Source organism: Crocodylus siamensis, chromosome 2, assembly GCF_052110815.1.
Source record: "Crocodylus siamensis isolate JL-2025a chromosome 2, ASM5211081v1, whole genome shotgun sequence".
NCBI lineage: Eukaryota > Metazoa > Chordata > Crocodylia > Crocodylidae > Crocodylus > Crocodylus siamensis.
In genome coordinates this window covers 203,273,815-203,293,329 of record NC_143396.1, presented here as the reverse complement: position 1 = coordinate 203,293,329, position 19,515 = coordinate 203,273,815, and the positions used below count along the sequence as shown (strand labels likewise).

The 19,515-nt window shown below is 41.0% G+C and overlaps 1 protein-coding gene across 4 annotated transcripts in view; it reads left to right on the top strand.

Annotated features, from left to right (window-relative positions):
* LUZP2 (leucine zipper protein 2) overlaps nucleotides 1-19,515 on the top strand; it is a 420,158-nt gene that overhangs the window by 253,351 nt on the left and 147,292 nt on the right. For all 4 annotated transcript variants that reach the window (XM_090032838.1, XM_090032836.1, XM_090032837.1 and 1 more), the window contains exon 6: nucleotides 15,051-15,113. In XM_090032838.1, coding sequence (XP_089888964.1) covers nucleotides 15,051-15,113 — 63 coding nt within the window. The remainder of the gene's footprint in view (nucleotides 1-15,050; nucleotides 15,114-19,515) is intronic.

Sequence of the window (19,515 nt, the reverse complement as noted above, 5' to 3'; positions counted from 1 at the left end):
ACGAACAACCAATGCAATGTCACAGCTGGCAAAGCAAACAAAACCCTGGTTTACATCTATAGATATTTCTCAAGTAAATCTCAGGATGACATCCTTCTGGTGTACTCTGCCAACTCTGGGCTTCATAATTCAAGGAGGATGTTGAGAAGCTTAAGAGAGTCCAGAGGAGAGCCACACACATGATCAGAGGGCAAGAGAATAGGTCTTATGAAGAGAGGCTGACAGCCATGGGACTCTTCAGTCTGGAAATGCATAGGCTCAGGGGGGACCTGGTGGCTGCTTATAAGTATATAATGGTAGTAGATCAGGATGTGGGACAATGTCTGTTCACCAGAGCACCCCAAGGGAAAACAAGTACCAATGGTCATAAACTCCTATAAGACCATTTTAGGCTGGACATAAGAAAAAATTTCTTTATGGTCTGAGCCCCCAAGACCTGGAATAGACTCCCTCCAGAAGTGGTGCAGGCATCTATTCTGGATTCAAGAAATGCTTGGATGCTTGTCTTGCTGGGATGCTTTGACCCTAGCTGACTTCCTGCCCGTGGGACAGGGGGCTGGATTTGATGATCTTTGAGGTTCCTTTGAGCCCTAATAACTATGAAATCTATGAAATCTTTTGTTCTCATTCAGTCTATGATGACATATGCCAAATGATAAGAAGATGTACCCAGGGAGCCTCATGCCATTTCATTGGTGTGAAGAAGTAAATTTCTTCTGCAGAAGATCTCTCAAATCATTGTTGAGGTTTCTTGCCTACTCCTTGGTGGGTGCCTACTCAGATGGATTTGCCAAGAAGGAGTAGGCATGGCAAATGTCTCTCATACATAGAGTGTTGTCTTTTGGTTCATGTCTAAGAAAACATCAGAATATAGGTAGAAGCAAGTGGAACTACATTTGAGTTTTGATATACAAAGGCTTACAGCAGGAATACTGAGAAATACAGCAGGAAATGGATTGAGAATTTCAATACTACAGTATGACCTATGTCAGTTCTCCATGAGAGAAAAGCTATTAGGTGTATTTGAAGAGTACATGTGTGCAGCAGAGGAAGAAGTATACTTATACTGGAGAACTTTTTACTGGGGAGCACGTATTAGTATAAGATACTATCATGTTACACCTAGTCCCTAAAATGATTTGTCTATTCTTCTCCTTCCCCTGTGGGAATAGACACAATCACAGTCTTGGTGGTTCCTTGAACAGAGGAACCACTCTGCTGGTATTTCTGAAAGCAAGCCACTCTATTAAGGCGGAGGATGTGGCAGAAAAGAGGCAACTATTGATAAAGCTGCTTCATCCCAGACAACCATACTGCTCAGGCATATATATGCTGTACACCCTAAGGGGATGCATCACTGACTGTGCCCCACATACCTGCCTGCAAGTTTACAGAAGTATTGTTGTTCCCAGTGATCAGACTGGGGCTATGAATCATTCCAGGACAGAGTCATGGCTAAAATATACAGTAGATTTTCATTTACGACACACATGCACCTCATTTGAGGTAACTATATTAAGAATGAAACAAAGACATGGATGCCTTCATTCTCTCTTCTGGAAATACTAGCTCACGTCACATGGGAGAGGTGATTAGATGTCTTGGGTGAGCCCTTAGGTTACCTTGGTGGGGGAAAGATCTTATTCCCAGTGGTAGGAAATAAAGGATATGTATAATCAAAACATAGAGATTTATTTATTTGAAGAGGTTTTCTTTAAGTCAATCTGTGATGTAACATGGTCTGGATAAGATCATTCTTCTAATACTCCCCACAATAGCTCCTAAAGAAAAGTTGCAAGGTCAATATAAAATAATAAGTATTTTATATAAGTATTTATAAGTATCATATAAGTATACATTTATATAATATAGTATATGTTTATATAAATATAATTAATATTATATTTATATAAGTATTTATATAAATATTTTATATTGAGCTCGGAAGGTTCAGTCTGAATGATCCTAGACCACTTCAGTAAACTGTGTTCTGAACACAGCCTCATCACTGAAATTTAGTCAGTACTGGGGCAGAGGCCATCAGTTAATCCATCACATAAATGTTCCACAACAGTGCAGGGAAAGAAACCTTTGGTCAATAATTCTGAAACCAACTCCTATTGTCAGAAAAGGATCATGGTATCTTTATTGCCATTGAAGAGCATATTGAATTGGAGTTCTTAAGGTCTTGCCCAAAAAAACACATGCATAGAAAACTGCACAAAATTCAATCCATCTATGTTGGAAAGACAAAGGACTGAGTCAAATCTGCCAGGATTAAAGCAGACTCATTATATTGTGGTATATGAAGCACTCCGAACATCCTTCAGTACAAAGCTAATATCCAAAACTGGTCAAGGTACCAGCACAGTGTGTCATCTGATAAGGTCTAGGTATTTATTTTTGGTCTGTTGCTGTTGTCCCTCATCAGGGGTCAGTTAACAGCTACTGTTTAACATGAAATGGAAAACAGTTCATCTTGGCAATTGGTCCTGTCACTTCCTTGCCAAGTACAATATTGTGTTTTTGGAAATGAGTCCTATATGAATGGTTCTGAAGATGAGTGGGGGCTCCACTTGGCTTGATTTTCACTATTCATCAGAGAGAAGCAATGCTAAATGTGTCTTTTACAAAACAAGCCACTCCTGTTAGACGTCAGATGAGCTGTTTAAATTGGCATTGATTGCTGGGAATAATTTTCTGTAGGCAAATGAGATTTTCTTTAGATGAACATAGTCCATTTTCTTACCGCTTAAAAGTCTTGGAAAAACATTGGTTTGTTTTGTATTAAGGCTACCCATGTAGTATGTTTTCTCTACTGAGAAATACTTGGCAATAGTATATCAAACGTTTAGTAGGGATTGTGCACCTGAGAAGATAAGGCCATTTTTTTAGTTTCCTAAATGTAGATTTAGGCTCCTAATTTTAGGTAGTAAAATTTAAAAATGTTATTTATGCATCTGAGAATAGGAATAATGATACTTTTATACAGATTGAGCTAAATGTTATTCAGGGTAGATATGCACTAAAGATATAGACTAAATAAGATGTGCATATAGAGTACAAGCTTTTATGAATCCAAGTTCACTTCATCATATCTTTCTGCAAAATGTTATAATCAATCATATTTATGTAATTTTACTTAAACTATGATCTTCTGACACAATGGATTTCTAACCCTTTCAATAGAACCAGATAGAATATTTCAAAAATATGAGGGAGGATGTAAGGAATTAGTAATACTTAGTCTGGAGAAAAGGAGATTAAAGTGATTGTTTCCAAATATTTGAAAGGCTTCCATAAAGGAGAAGGAGGAAAAGATGCATGCAAACAGTTTAAACTGCAGTAAGAGAGATTCACATTGAATTTCAGGGAAAAATAATCCTAATTATGAGAACAGTAGAAGAACTGAACAAGCTGCCTTTGGAAGTTGTTAATTCCCCTTAACTGGAGGTTTTCAAGATATGGCTAGATAAACATCCATCTAGGATTTAGGAATGATTATGAATAGCAAATATTGAATTTGTGCAGCGTGTAGGACTAGTTCTATGAAAATGCAGGTTCAGTTTAGACCCTGAATTGTATTCAAGCCTGAATATTTTATATAAAAATCTTTTTAAAGAAATGTCATTTATGTTTTAGTAACTGAAAAAGATAATAAATGTTAGATTTGTGGTTACCCATAATCGAACCTTTTAATATATCCATGCTATATACTGAGTGATGAAGAGAAAATACAGTATTTAGTAATATAATTAAAATTTTATTATAATGCATATGCACAAGAGGATAGAATCAAAATTACACTTAAATTGCACAGACAGTTATAAATATGCTTTTTTAAAAACTTTTCATTCTTTGATTTTGTTCCCTGAATAACATTATGTTAAAAATAAAATATTTAAATGAATTTCTAAGGTTTGTTTAAAGAAATAAATACTATATATTGATAGAATGTACCATTATGTATGATAATATATCTATTTAGATCTATGTGTACATATTTGTGTGTGTTACTGTTGTGCTATATACTGTATATATAGCCAATTGTAACATGGAGACACACACCATATTTACTGGAATCTCAGACAGCCTTTAATTTAAGATGACCCTCCCACCAATAACTAAATTCTACATATGGAAAATCTATAAATGTGTTATAATTTTTTATTCATAGAATCTAATTAATTATTGAAGGACTGTCTTTAATTCATCCCTCCCACCACTGCCAGGGGACAGGCGGAGCAGGGCAGTTGGTATGGGGAGGTCAAGCAGCTTGCCCCCTGCTTGTCTGCCCCACCCTGTCTCCTACAGCCTTTGGTCATCCCCTTTCTCCCAGCCTCTACTTTCCCTGCTTCCTGCTTTTCCCTTCTTCCCAGCCTCTGTTCTCCCTCTGCTCCATGCCAGCAGTTTCTGTCCCTGTTCTAACCTGGGTTGCTGAAGATGGCCCCAGCACAACCCCTGTTGCAGATGTGCATGCTGTGCACCACTGCTATGGAGCCAGGCTGGGGCTGTGTTCTGTGCCCAAGGTTGCAACATGTACAGAGACTGTCAGCATAGAGCAAAGGTAAAGAGGGGAGGGAGAGAGAAAGGCAGGGGAGCAGAGGCTGAAAGGCGGGGAGGAAGAGATAGGGAGAAGAAGGTGCATGAGGGGAGCTAGCTGGGTCAGAAGCAGGCAGCAACTGTGGGTAGGGGATGAAGTCCATGCCACCGCAGGAGCCTGCCCCTTCCCCCCATACTGACTCTGAATTCTAACATGAGGGGCTTCCCCCCCATGTCATACAAAATATGGTATACACACATATATGGTGCAAAATCATAACATTCACTGTCTATTATTCATCAGCTATGGGAAAGGGAGTGACTCCTGAATTTTCCATGTTGCAGTAAAGTCTACTATCACTTGAACTACAAGTGTAGCCACATTTCTAGCAGCACCAAGAGGCTGGGTGGATAAGGATGAAGGCTATATATACAGTATATAGCACAACAGTAACACACAAATATGTACACACAGCTCTAAATAGATATATTATCATGTTACATTTAGATCAGACTAAATCTGTGGAATGTTAAGCTGTGTTAAAGTTGGAACATGTTGTAAGCACTCACACATTAAAGCTAGGGACAGACATTCAAAAAGCCTGAATCTGAATTGATTCAATTTTTGCAGGTTAATCTTTGCAGGCCCTCTCTTCCTTCTACAGCATGGAGCTGGGAGGTGGGGGAGGCATGTCCAGGCTCCTGCAGGATGCTGTGATTAGCCTAGCAGGGAATTGGTAACAGCAGGTGTGTGTAGATGAAATGGGGGTCCTAAGTTGAAGTGGTGAGTTTTAAAAAACACCACTTAATTTAGGGCTGATTAAATCCCTGTGTCATGTGCACACCCTGCTGACTTACCTACCTCTCTGGCAGGGAGGGGAGGGTGAGCTGCTGGTGGGTGCAGCAGTCTCTGGGCTTTGGGGGCGTGGGGCTTGGGTCTTCCCTCCATGGCAGCAGGTACTTGGCTTGGGTGGTCCCAGAGGGCACTGCAGCTGTGGATAGAAGCACTGGGCCCCCACGCAGCTCAGGCAGGCAGGCTCTGGGGGCAGAGGGGAGGTCAGGCTTGCCACTTTTCTTGGGTGGATCCTGCTTTCCCAGGCTGCCTGCAGGATTTTCTGCAGAGCCCCTGAGCTGCAAAGGGGCTGGTGCTTTGCTCCATGGCTGTAGAGGCAGCAAACTAAAACTCCTTTGAGTCTTTTGAAGAGTTTTAGTTTGGTGTGCCCAAAGTCATTTAAGGTGCATTATGCCGCTGAATATCCTACAGCAGCTGGAATTAATGTGCAAACACCGACACCATTAAAGTGATGCAAAAGCATTTAGCCTACTTTAAAGTGGCATGCACACATGCCTCTCATTTTGTCTACACAGGGCCAATGTTTATCACCCAGTTAAGAAAAAAACAGATGGACATTATCAGCTACTTGTTGATTCTGCCTGTTGATTCAGCACTGTCTGTAGCTGGCATATGGTCTGCTAGCTAATACACAGACACCTCCACAGCAAGGCAGAGGGGTGGAGGGAATTCATGCTTATCAGGGAGTGGTGGGAGGGGGAGCTACAGCGAGGGAGCAGAGGGGAGGGGTTAGCCAAGCTTTGAAGCAGAGAGGTTCACACAGCCCAAAAAGCATGCTGGCATGCTGGGGATGTCTGGTTTAACTTAAACCAGCAAGGGGACAGATAAACTGGTTTGAGCTAAATCAGTTAAGTCTGATACTACCTTGAACCAGGTTTATCTCATACTGATTTATGTGCACTGAATATCTGTTCTGTTACAGGTTTAAACCAGTTTCTGATCACTTAACCAATTTGCGTGCAATGTCTGTCCCTAGCCCATGGGTTAATACCATTTCTTACCTGCACGGCTCTGACTTGCCAGTAGAGGGCTGGCAAGCAGAAGCATGCCTAGGAATGAAGTCACATGAGCTTTATGCCTGTTTGGGTGGGGCTGCGGGGAGCATTTCATTCTGGGATGGTGGGGGGCTTCAAAATGCTTGTTTTATCTCTGTGGAGCAGACTGTAGGTACCTAACATGAGTTAGGTAGCATGACCCAGTGTTAACCCATACCTGAAGTCACAAAACCTTCAGATTTCATAGATTTCATAGACATTAGGGCTGGAAGGGACCTCAGGAGATCATCGAGTCCAGCCCCCTGCCCAAAGGGCAGGAAGTCAGCTGGGGTCATAGGATCCCAGCAAGATAAGCATCCAATTTACTCTTGAAGGTGTTCAGTGTAGGCGCTTGAACCACCTCCGCTGGCAGACTGTTCCAGACCTTGGGGGCTCGGGCAGTAAAGAAATTCTTCCTTATGTCCAGCCTGAAGTGGTCTTGCAGGAGTTTGTGACCGTTCAACCTCGTCATCCCTTGGGGCGCTCTGGTGAACAAACGTTCCCCCAGAGCGCACAAGTTAAAACTTATGTTTAAGTGCTTTTAGTCTGGTCTAAGTGTAACGTGTAACTTCAGTCTCAGTCTACTTGGAGTCATGTGTTATGGCTCTACAGAAGTGAGGATTGTAGAAAGTCCAGCTTCTCTCTCTCTCCCACTTATATCCAGAGAGACCCAGAGTAGTGATGGCAAGGGCTGCCTGCATATATGAAGCTTTTTTGTATGTCATAATATTTGGTTACTACATTGGTTTTCTGGCAAATTTTTCTTCATTAACAAAAGTGACAGAAAACAAATGGTCATTCTAAACGTTTATAATTCAGCTCAACCTGAATGAAATGATATAGAATGAAGAAAAAGTATTTTTCTAGTCAAAGGAATTTTTCCTGCCAAATATCAGAGGCTGAGATCTTGCAGCTTCTGCAACCCTGTCAGCTTACTTAGGGTTATGGTTAGCTCGCATAATTATTAATTGAGTCCATTCTCTTCTCCCCTTTCCGTTTCTTAGTTACGAACTTCACAAAATTTTATAAGGTCAAAGACAGCATTAGTATTCTTAAGAATAAGGCATGTTTTTTCCTTAAGCAAAAAAAAGTGCGTGGATGGGAAGTGGGACTGGAGGGAATGATATTCTGAGGGTTGGAGTTGCTTCATCTTTTGGGGCATAAAGCTTTGTATTACCACTGGCTAATTTCTATCAGGAGGCTATCATTAAATGCTGATTGTTTCCTAAAGTCTTTACCTTTTCTTAGTATTATGTATGTATTTACCATCAAGTGCCTAGCCAGATGTATCAGCTACTTGGGAGGGAGATAATTAGGATTACTACACATTTAATGAACAACCAAAGCAGGGCTGCAGCTGCACTGAAACTACTGGTGCAAAGAAGTTAAACAACAGAAGGAAATGAAGTTTTAGACCCAGATTACAGTTGCTAAATGTGCTTAATTACATGATGTTGAAAACATTTCAGTTAAGCAATCTGATGTACACATTTAAAGTGACCTAAATATGTTTAACTAAACATTTAGTTTGGATATAATAGACTACTTGCTCTAAATCTATGGGTACATGTCTAGTTGAAGTCATTATTGTATATTATTTAAGGAGTTGCTAACTATTAAAAACAGACTGACAGCTGTTTAAATCATTATACTTTACAATCATATTTGATAAGAAAATAATTTTTAAGATTAATAACCAAAAGTACTTTATAACAAATAAAGTGTTGCATTAACACTCTTGCCAAATTGTAATTGATACTTTTAGGTTATCAGAAGTTTTTAAATGGGAAACAGATCTTAAATCCTTATCTGAAAACTAATTTGGAACTTTTGTCTTGTCTCAATAAGGATTTACAACCTCAGAGTTTTTCTGATTAATTAATTCAACTAATTACCAAAATCCATTTTTGAAAAAACAGCCATGGAATACAAATGTAAGCATGTTTTTCACAAAAATGGCAGTAAAGAAAGGCTTCTGATCAGATCAAGCTAAGGTACATCATAAAATGCAGGTTAAGCATACTTCAGCTGCTGCTGGAAGAAATTATCGATATTAATTAAGATGCAAAATAGGACCTGTCAGTGCAATGTAGTCAGAGCTTAGTAAACACCAAAGAGCACTCAAACAATTAACAAAGAGTGTATTTCCCCTGGACAAGTTTCCATTTGAGGTCTTTACAAAACTCAGCGCTGATCATACTAAAACACACTACATCTTTATCCATTATTCTGTTGGCAGTTTTGCATTCTTATAACCCAAAAAGAGAAGAAAAATAGAAAAGAGGAAAGAAAGGTTGACTGATTATGTTTATGGGATATAGTGAGGGAGACTTTTTTTGTTTCTCCAAATTAATTCTGTTGTTCTGATCTCAGATATTTAGGTGAAATCAATTCTTAATTAATCCTTTTCAGCCCACGCCTTTGTCAAACCGCATTTGTTTGAAGCCTGAATATTCGGACAGGCCATCCAATCAGGGCCTATCACAGGGGAGGAGGCCAGGACGGCTATTTGGCTCGGGCCTCTCGTTCACGGAGGGCCTCAAATTTAGACTTTTGACGTTATCTCCAAATGAGGCTATATATACAGATACAGAGATACACTGACAGGTTTGAAAGAAGAAGACGTTCATCATACAACTTTAAACTTGTGTCTCATTACTGGGCCACACCGCCTGCAGTGCACTATGAATTAATATTTTTTTAATATACCAGGAGCCTCAAAAAATGGAAGTGTCCCAGGCCTCTCTCAACCTCTGAGAGAGCCTGCATTCAGTAGATTCCTTTTTCAGTGGAGGTGATTAGATACACAGTCTAGGTCACAGGTGGACTCTTCACAGAACAGCAAAAATATGAGCCAGTGAATTAGTAGATCATTATTAACAATGAAGCTACTTCTGATAGCAGCAATATTCCTACTCTTATTTCAGGACATGAAGTGAACTGCAATGTTCTGAAGTTACAGATTCAATCTTGCCCCAGGTCAGTTGTAGTCTAAACATGAGAATAGTGACCAAGACCCTTCTGTAAAATGGAAGGTGATGAATCCAGGTATCTTTCAAACCAGTACCAGTGATGCAGGGAGTGATGTGATGGTGGCACTGTGACAAAGTGCACCTGTAACTTACCATTTCCCAAATAATATATAACCAGAGTCTGCTGACATAAGTTAGAGTGGCTCTTAAACCAGAGCCAGGGCAACCATCTCATTGGTTCCCAGTTTTGCCCATCTCTGTCATTATACACTGTCTCATGCCATGTGGCTTGTAAGAGTTTTGAGGTGGGGGGGCATATTATTGATCTGTGTTTATATAGTGTCTAGCACTATGAGGTTCTGGTTTATGACTGGGACTCCTAAGTGCTAGTGCAGTGCAAACAATAATAATAGTAAATGTGCCATAATTGCTTAATAGGAGACATTTTTCCCCCCACAATGTTTTCTGGCAAGAATATTCTAGTGTGAGATGAAATCCGGGGAGCTCTGATCTGAGTAATAACCTAGTTACTTTTCATTGTTTTACAGTACTGTGAACACCTGTGTCAAGCAGCTTGAAACGATTTATCATTGTTGAAGCAGCCTGTGTTAGTGAGTAATAGGAACAGAGTAAAATGTGTGAAACAAGATGCTGCATTTTGTCATTACCCAGGAATTGTGCAAAGGGGGACATAAAGGAGTTTAATAGAGTAGGAATTTCCTTGCAGTGGCTTTAATAAGTATGTTTGTTCAAGTAAAAACTACAAATGTCTAATTCGCAAATAAAGCTTCCATGGTTTCCAGTGGAACATGGACTGAAATCTAAATTGATGTACTGAATCCAATTAATATTCTTTCTCAAATGCCAGCATATTTCCGATGCATAATTTTTGAGAATTCTGTTGCTTTTCAGTAATAAATTTGCATTGCCACATTGTGCTAAATGAATCAAATGTAGTGGATTAAGTTTCTTGTTTATGGTTCATTAGTACAAGGAGAATAGGCTCACTGTCTTAGTCTTTTCTCATCCCTTTGACATACATTTCTAGATTCAGCAAGATACCAAGTGAAAATGAAAGGGACCAGCTGCAGCTGGAATTTTCCAGTGTCTCTGGCTTCATTCTTCAGTGGAGCCAAATACCCAGCCCCCACTACTGTCCTCAAGAAACCCACCCTTTCCATTATAATATGTAACTATAAAAATCTGAGTATTACCTTTGAAATATGTATGCACAGATTCGTAACAGAAAGAATAGTCCAGCAGTTTATAAAAACTGCTGAAATGCTATAAGCTTCAGTGGGATTAAGCTGAGGTGCATGTATACAGAATTTGGCTCAGGGTTTGTACTTTTCTGCCCCTAGAAGTTTACCTTCTTTATCTTAAGCCACAAGCCTGAGCTTCATTTTGCTTCTAAGGTTTTTTCTGTGTGACCTGACCCTTAGTTCTACCATTAGAGAACCTGACCTATTTACACACAGGATTGAAGCTAATAAAGCCACATCTTGTTTTCCCAAGTGAGTACTCAGAATGGCTCTGCTCACCTGACAGTCCAAAACAAGTGTTGTAAGGAATCCTAACATCTTAATTTACCTTCTAAACTTCTGGACATTCGTCTTTCTGATAGATGTAGCTCTTACCATTTTAAGATTTTATTCTTGTTGTGTGTTTTTAGAAAAGTATTTCATGTCTATAAACATATTTTAACTTAAATATATTTATGACTTTTCACGAGATGATTGTCTCCAGATTTGGTGGGGGGAAGTTTAGTGGCGCACTTGCACCTCCCTCTGATTCTTGTCCCACCCAAAGTTTAAACCAACTACCTGGCAACGGCAACTGCATTTCTAGTCAGGCAGTGCTGAGGGAGTCAATTTACTTAATGGTTTATTCTAATCTATTAGATGTATTCTAAACTCTTCATTCCACAGGTGTTAAAGACCCTCTCTTCTTTTTAATGGTCTTGATGTTCCACTGATCAAGCTGTCCTTTGATCTGCAGTTCGCCTGTCTGTTAGCTTCTCCTGGTAGCATTCCTATTTCACAGCTCTGCAGACTGTTTTTAACTCATTTCAATGAAGGTATATGTTTTGCTTCAATCTTAAACTGAATAATATAGCCATAGGCCCCTAATGTATTGGTAGGGCTTCTAGTTTATTTTTATCTGGAGACAAATATGTGTTGTTTTATATGTGATGATGCATCACACCCTTTGAACCTCTGACACTCCCTTTTCAAATCCTATATCCTTCCATGTCCACATCATATCAAGTAATACACATTTAGCTATCATTGGACTGCTCCACAGAAATGATACAAGTTCAAGACTCTGGTGAAGTGAGGGGGGCGGGGGCCGGGGCTGGGACTCATAATCGACTGGTTGTTGGTCCCAGTCCAGACATTGCACTGGAGTCTTAAACCGGCTCTGGTGCTGTGTTGGTGCTGGTACTGACACTCATATGATTGTTAGTCTCAGCTGTGTTACCACACTAGAACCAGCTGAAGACTGCCAGTGGCAGAGACCTGGCTTCTTAGCAGATCCAGAAGGAGGTGCAGATTCAGTGGCAGAAGTGGTACTCTCTATCTGGCTTGGCTCTTCATATCTCCCTTTGCCTGCTGCCAGTGGCAGAAACTGAGCTCACCCTGGTATATGAGGGTTAGGTACTCCCTGGCTGACCAGTGCTGGGCACACAGTGGGGAGTGTTTGGGGTCCAAGCATAGGGGTTGCATGTCCTCTTTGGCAGACATGAGAGCTGAGGTAACTGGTGCTGGCGTTATTGTCAGGTGGGGTGTACAGCCATCTCCAGCAAGCAAGCAAAGAACCCATTGCTTGGTACTCTCAGCACTGTCTCCCTTTCCCAACTTCTCCCTCTTCCCTTCTCAACTTTTGTATTTAAATCATTCACTCTACTTTATACACTCCTCTATCCATATCCTTTCACTGCATTTGATGAAGTGAACTTACGTTCTTTGAATATTTTTTTTAGTTAGTCAATAGGGTACATACCTACTCTGCCTTTTGCTTGACTTCAGACTAATACTAACACCTAACTACCCCTCTCTGCTCAGGAGTTATAGAACAGCAGCCTAACTTTAATATCTGAAAAGATAATGGAACAAATTTCTTAAACAATCATCTAAAGCAGGGCAGGGACATTTTTTTGGTTGGAGGGCCGCTTACTGAGTTTTAGCAAGCTGTCAAGGGCTGCATGGGTAGCCCTGCCCTTCGACAGGAGCCCTCCCCTCCCCACTTCATTTGCCACCTTGTGATTGGAAGTTCTGCCCCCTAACCTCTGACCTTTGCCACCAGAAATCCCTCCCCTTGCCTCTGGAAGTACTCTTTTCAGCAAGGATTTTTGCCATCTTGGAACCAGAAAAATACCAAATTATATTCTAAAAAGCAAATATCTACAGCATTCATTAATTTGATTTCAAAAAATATTTTTGTCTGGATTTACATGCGTTTGTGTAGTGTACATAAAGGTGATTTCATAATAGCTTAAAATGAAGTCTTACTCTTCTATATTGTTATGGGGGTGGGTATAGGTTTGTGGGAGTGGTAGGTGTGTGGGGGAGGCTTGGGTGTGTCTCTGGGGGGTAGATAGGTGGGGTTGTGGGTGTCAGGTGAGGAAGCATGTGGGTGTGTATGTGGATATGTGGGGTGTGGGTGGGTATGGGGTTTGTAGGGGAAGTATGTGGGGGAAGGGTGGCTGGGGTGTGTGAGTGGTGTGGGTGTGGGGGTCTTTGTGTGTGCAGTGTGAAAAGGGGGTGGGTGTATGTGTATAGTGGGGTGTGCATGTGAGACAGACCCCACGACCACACACTCTCTCTCTCTCTCTCGGTCCCTCCCTCCCTTCCTTTTCACGTTTGTGCACACACACACATCTTTGACAGGGAGCCAGGAGCAGATGAATATTAATTTTCTAAATTTTTTAGGAGCCCCACGGGCCAGATAGAATGGTCTGGCAGGCCAGATCCAGCCCCCAGGCTGTATTTTGTCTACCCCTGATCCAAAGATGCTTTAGATGTAGACATCTAAAGGACACTGAGGTGAGAACAATAGCATCACTCAGGGGGATGACTAGGACAGTGCCTCTGGGAGCTACCTCTGAGGCCGGGGCATGCAAAACCCACTGCTACCACAGCTAATGGCTGGCTAAACCAATGCCACAAACAGTGAGGCAGCTGATGTGACCCCATGCACACCCACTACCCAGGACTTGGAGCTGCTCTGTGATGCCTCTGGGTGATAAACCAGCCAAGATAGGTTTGGAAAGAACCAACTGTTCTGTGACTCTGAGAATATTCAGAAGGTTGTAATATTTGCCAAGCAATTTCTGCCGTCTTCCTTTTCCCTTCTATGTACTGTTTGAAACTGAACTCCTTCAGATTGACAACATCTGAACAGTTTGTCAATTTTCTAAAGATGTGAGTACATGAAAAATTCATTTCCTTAGTATAAATTATGTAAGTTTAATATTAGAGTAGCTTCGTATTTAATATTTTTTTGAATCACAAGATCCATTAGTAACTGTTCTATCTTTTTCATGCAGCTCCTTAATGTCCCACACATAATAAAATATGGATTACAATAGGCTACAATATAATAAGAAAGACAGGAAATTGAAATCAAAACAGTGAAAATGAACTTGGTACACCTTTTATTGTAAAGGGTTTGAGAAACTGTGTGTTATGTGTGTTGAATCAAAATGAGCTTAAATGATTTGATCATATCCTCAGCTGGTACAGATCAGTATCCTGTGATTTTAAGTCAGCAGAATTTTGATGATTTGCACCACTGGCTTTTGAAATAGTTCATGGTATTTGTAATTCAAGAGGGGAAAAGCAATTAGAAAAAAATAAGAATAACAACAATAATAATGATGATAAATAATTTCCAAGACTAGGTAGTTATATATGCAGTGGATAAATTCTACAAGTCAATAAGTTGACTATTAACTCAAGGACAATATACGTAAAAAGAAAGAATATAGAAAAAATAGAGGGCAGTATTATCACATCAATGAAACTTTGTTTTATCAAGGATATAATTGGTTTTCAGTGCTCTAAATTAAAAGTGAAATTTAAAACTGCTTTGATAGAAAAGCATGTTGAATGTGGGATGTGAAACAAAGGAATCCAATCTCTAATATTTCATATTTTCTGCCAATTTACATTAAGTAATTTTAAGTACTAAAAGAATCTTTGAATCCAGTCTTTAGGGTTGAAATGGTTAGATGCTGGACAAAATCCTTAACTGATGGCATAGCTCCTTTACATTCATTGCTGAGTTATGCTAAGTTACAAGGTTCTTCTTGGGAATATCTCCTTTTGCCTTTTTCTTATCACGTACAGTCTAAATAAATGTCCTTCAACTTAAGTGGTACAGTGTTTTGAAATATTATTGTGGACAGTCCTCTTTCTGTGAACAAATGTATTAATCCAAAATTGATAGGCCTTCAGAAGTAGAACTGAAAATGATACTATACCATCATACATTTATCTTGCTTCATGGCTGTTTTTGTGTCCTCAATAAAATTCTCAGGACTGTATCTATGTATGAAATAAAACCAGCATGTTAAAATATTTAAAAGATTCCTTAATATTTTAGCATTCCTCCGTGTTCTTTTCTAAAACTGTGTTCTTTTCTCAGAACAAAAGCCTGAAAAACAAACTTCTATCAGGAAACAAGCTTTGTGGTATTCATGCAGAAGAGGTAAGTACATTTTGTTACTGTTCATATTTTAAAGCACCCAGAGAGGGAACAAGAAAAAATACTAATGTCTGCCATAAAGAATGTCGCACAGGGATTCTGGAATAGCTAATATACTAGTCAAGTCTATCTGGAGCTGCAGTTCATACAGCACATGATTCTCTCATCTCCTTTCATGTAGTTACATGAGCATACTGGAATGGACCAGAAAATAAAATGGAGCCTTTAGTTTTGGACAAAGTGCAACAATAAGTTTAGGTGTGAAATCATTAAGAGAAACTTTACAGAGAATCTACAGGTAAATCTAAACTGCTAATTTTGCCCCTGATACCAAAAAAATAACTGCATTGCTTAAGTAAGTTTAAAAATTGAATAAAGAATGAAATAATATTATTTTGAGATTCAAAAATGATATTATTTTAAAACATGTACAGAACTTTAAAAATAGAGTATAATGTTACTTCTGTTAAAGAGCCTACAGCTGTATGCAAACAATACTCAGGCCTTGCTTCTGCAAACACTTGAACATTTGAATAACTACTCATCTGAGCCATCACATCGGCTACTAGTGTGTGCCTCTCAACTGAGTAAATTTATGCATGGATTTGATTAGCTCCCTGTAGTCAATAGGGTGCTCCTACGGATTAACCTGGGATTCCTGCCACTGTCAAATAACAATCAAATTCCAACCCCTGAAGTTCAGGAATCACTTAAGTGAAGTTAAGTTGAAGTAGAATAGAGTTGCAGAAGCACGAAGTAGAGGTAAATCTTCAATGAATCTGTATTATAGTGCATGATTGCACTGGAGCTCTGAGCAATCATACAACTCCTCGTACTCTGCCCTATCTGTCTTTCCTGAACAGTTTATGCCTATCCATGACAGTGCTCCAGTCATGCTTGCTATCCCACCAAGTCTCTGTTATTCCAATCATGTCATAGTTCTGGGACTTCCAGTTCTTCCTGCTTGTTTCCCAAGCTCTGTGCATTTGCACCTGAGGTAACTAGCCAATTGCCTTACTTTCTCAGGAAGTTCACATGTAGTCCTCCTCAAAACCCACAGCAAAGGACTCATATAGGAGTTATACGTATGGAATTTAAGAAATCTAAATCTACGTAGTTCATTACGGATCAAGAAATGCCCTTCTGTTCCTAGAAAAACTGAAGAACCTGATGTGCAAGATAATTTCTTTGGTAGTATTTCACAAAGGAGTAGTATTGCCAAGAAGGAAAACTGCCATGGGGATTTTATGTGTGGCAGGCTTGCCAGTGGCAGCCCGGCGCACCGGCTTTGGAAAAGTTTGAAATGATTGGTGGAGCATTTCACTTTCCCCCAACAATCAGGTGAAGGCAGGGGAGAAGCTTGCCCCACCTCTACTCCGGGGAAAAGCAAAGAGCTGGATCTGAGAGGGGACCAACACCCCCCTCTTTCTGATTGGACTATTTCCAATACAGGGGCAGAGCCTCTGAAGGGAATAAAAAGGCAGTATGCCTGGTACATGGGCATCTGTGCCAAGGGACAAAGAGGAGGGTGGGAGAAGAGTTGGCAGAGCTGGCCAGCAGGGGGCAGAGCAGTAACCCCAGAAGAGCCTGAAGACGGATTGTCGGACAGGAGTGACAAGCGGCTGCATTCCCCAGCTCCGCCATGAGGGGGCGCGGGGTTAGTGCACAGGCACTGCATGGAGGGCCCGGGACCCTGGGAGCTACACGAGGTGGCCTGGGTCTCTAACCCCCTGTATGAAGCAGGGTGAGCTGTGCATAGCGCGTGGAGGGTCCAAGAGTGGACCGAGACTCCGGTGCTGCACGATGTGGCTCAGGCCCCCTCCCTCAGCATGAGCTGGGCATGTGGTGCACAGCTGGGTCATGGAGGGTCTGGGAGCAGACCAAGACCCTTGCACTGCACAAGATGACTTGGATCCCCAACCCTTGCACAAGTCTGGGCTCACAGTGCACAGCCAGTGAACAGAGGGTCCGGGAGCAGACCAAGACCCCAGCACTGCACCAGGGAGCTCTGGTTTCCAACCCCTGGCACAAGGCAGGGGCAGCGGTACATGGAGTGGTACACAGGGCCCCCAAAGGGCTGCAAGCTGGGAGAGCCCCAAAGCAGCTGAGGCCCCTTTGCTGAGGGGAGAGATGTCTCACCCTGGAAAACAAGGACAGCCTTACTGGGCCCATGGAGGAGTTATGAGTTGCCTGGGAAGGGGATTCCCACAGGGGAGGAGGGTCTTTATCCTCCATGATGAGCAGTTGGGATACTTAGGTTGGTTAAAGGGGGAGCTGGGGTATCTGCTTCCCCCGCACTCCCTTCCTCTCATCTAGGGCCACTCCTTCTCCTGGGGCATTGCCATTGTTGATTTATTTCCCCTTGGGCCCTGCACATCATATTTTATGAACCCTGTGCCTCAGATTTTGTAAACACGCACCTCATGTTTTGTAGATTCGTATTTCATTAGAGTATAAGATTGCATGACTTTTACTGAGAACTTTGCTTCCCAGATCACTCACCTGCATCCAGAGTATTTGCATAGTTTATATATTTATTGCACATAGTTCCTATTTCTTTTATATAAATGTTCAATTTTTAACTCTTCTTATATATTAATACATGTGTATATAGATAAGTCTTAAGCCACGTCCTGGCTTTACTCTAGGGGAAAGAGGAAACTGCATGTAGTAGGCAGTTTCACCCCACAGTGTGTCTGTCCTGCTAACATTCCCTTTCCCTTCAATTGGAAAGGGAAGTACATAATTAAGTACTACCTGGGCTACACATGTCTCTTCCTACATGCCAGGTGTTAAGTTTCTCTATGTCAATGGTGCCCAACTCATCCAGTCCCACAGACAGGATGAGTATGCAGGGCCAGTGTGTGGGCCAAATCCAGAGTGTGGGGCTAGTCTGCAAGCCAGGTACTGAGCATGGAACATATGATCCATGCAGCTGGAATTTGGTGGTAGGATTAATTGTTGTGGCTTCGGGAGCTGCGGCAGTTGCTCCTTCTCCTGCCATCATTTATCTGACCCTGTGAGCCAGGTAACATGGCTCAGTGGTCTGCATCCAACCCAGGGGGCTCACCAAAGGTCCAGAAATTTGGCAGCAGGATGAGTGGTGGCAATGCTCCTGCAGCCACAGCAATTAAAACTGTCACCACATTTCTAAATTTCTGGACCCATGGAGATCTTGGCAGGCCAGAAAATGCAGCTTCATGAGCCAGATCTTGGTCACCCCTTCTTTATGCTACTGTGACAAAGGAAGGTGCATTTGAGACATAGCAAGACCTGCTGAGAGGGAGGAGAGAGAGAGTGTAATCTGAAACCCAGCCATAACTTCCTGTATTGGATGATGAGTTACCTTAGCAACCATTACAGCCATTAAAGCAATACAGATAGTTGTGTTTATTTCTTGGGCTAAAGCAGCATATTAGAGGAGATTAATTCTCTGCATGTTCTCACATTTTTTGCAGATTGATACACAACCTGAAACACTAACGTGGGGGGGAGGGGCATATTTTAATTCTGTGAAATGCCAACTTACCCCTATAGGGTCAACTCCTGATGTCTTTACTAATTTTGTTCTCTTAAACAAGGATGGATTTTATTTCCCTAAAAACTAAATAAAACTGTAGAGTTTGTTTATGAATTCCAAATAAACTACTAATTTATTAAGCCCATTGTGGGCAACCTACCTAGCTACATTAAAGCATTAAAAAACACCCATTGACATGTAGTACAATATGAAAAATCAGCGGAACTGTTACAATGCATGGTATAGAAAAGTGTGGTGTGGTGTGGTGTGGTATATCAGGGAATCTCAGTAAATTAACTTCTGGATTAACTAACAAAAATGTAGTGGTAGATTGTGAATGTGTTTTACTTTTTAAATTCCTCAACATTAAATTTCATGAGTAGCCTTTATGAATGTTGTGCTACCCTGACTACTCCAGCTAGGATGAAAAAAGTTTCCCACAGAGTCCTTTCTGCTTACCAAGGAATCAGCAATATAAGAGAAGAAAATACATTGCAGACTGTATTTGTACTGTTTTGATTAGAAGTAATAGGCAGGATTCAACCAGCATGCTAGCACTGCTTTGGTAGTATCCCCTCACATTGCTGATCAAATCCTCTTTAGTCTAAGGAATAGGGTTTGTGTATATTCTCCTCTCTTTTGCTCTTCTGAGTGCTTGTTGGCATCCTGCTGTGCTGACCTCACTGTGAAATGGAGGGGCATAAGCTACCTATGTTGTCTTCTTACCAGCATAGTAGAGAGAAGAATGCTACATTATATCCATGAATTATGGCTCTGGTGAGAGAGAGTCCATACCAATGTAAATTACACTGGAGTCAGATACAGACTTGCCGCTATCCTAGTTTCATAGTTTGTATGGTCAGAAGGGACCTGAGCAGATCATCG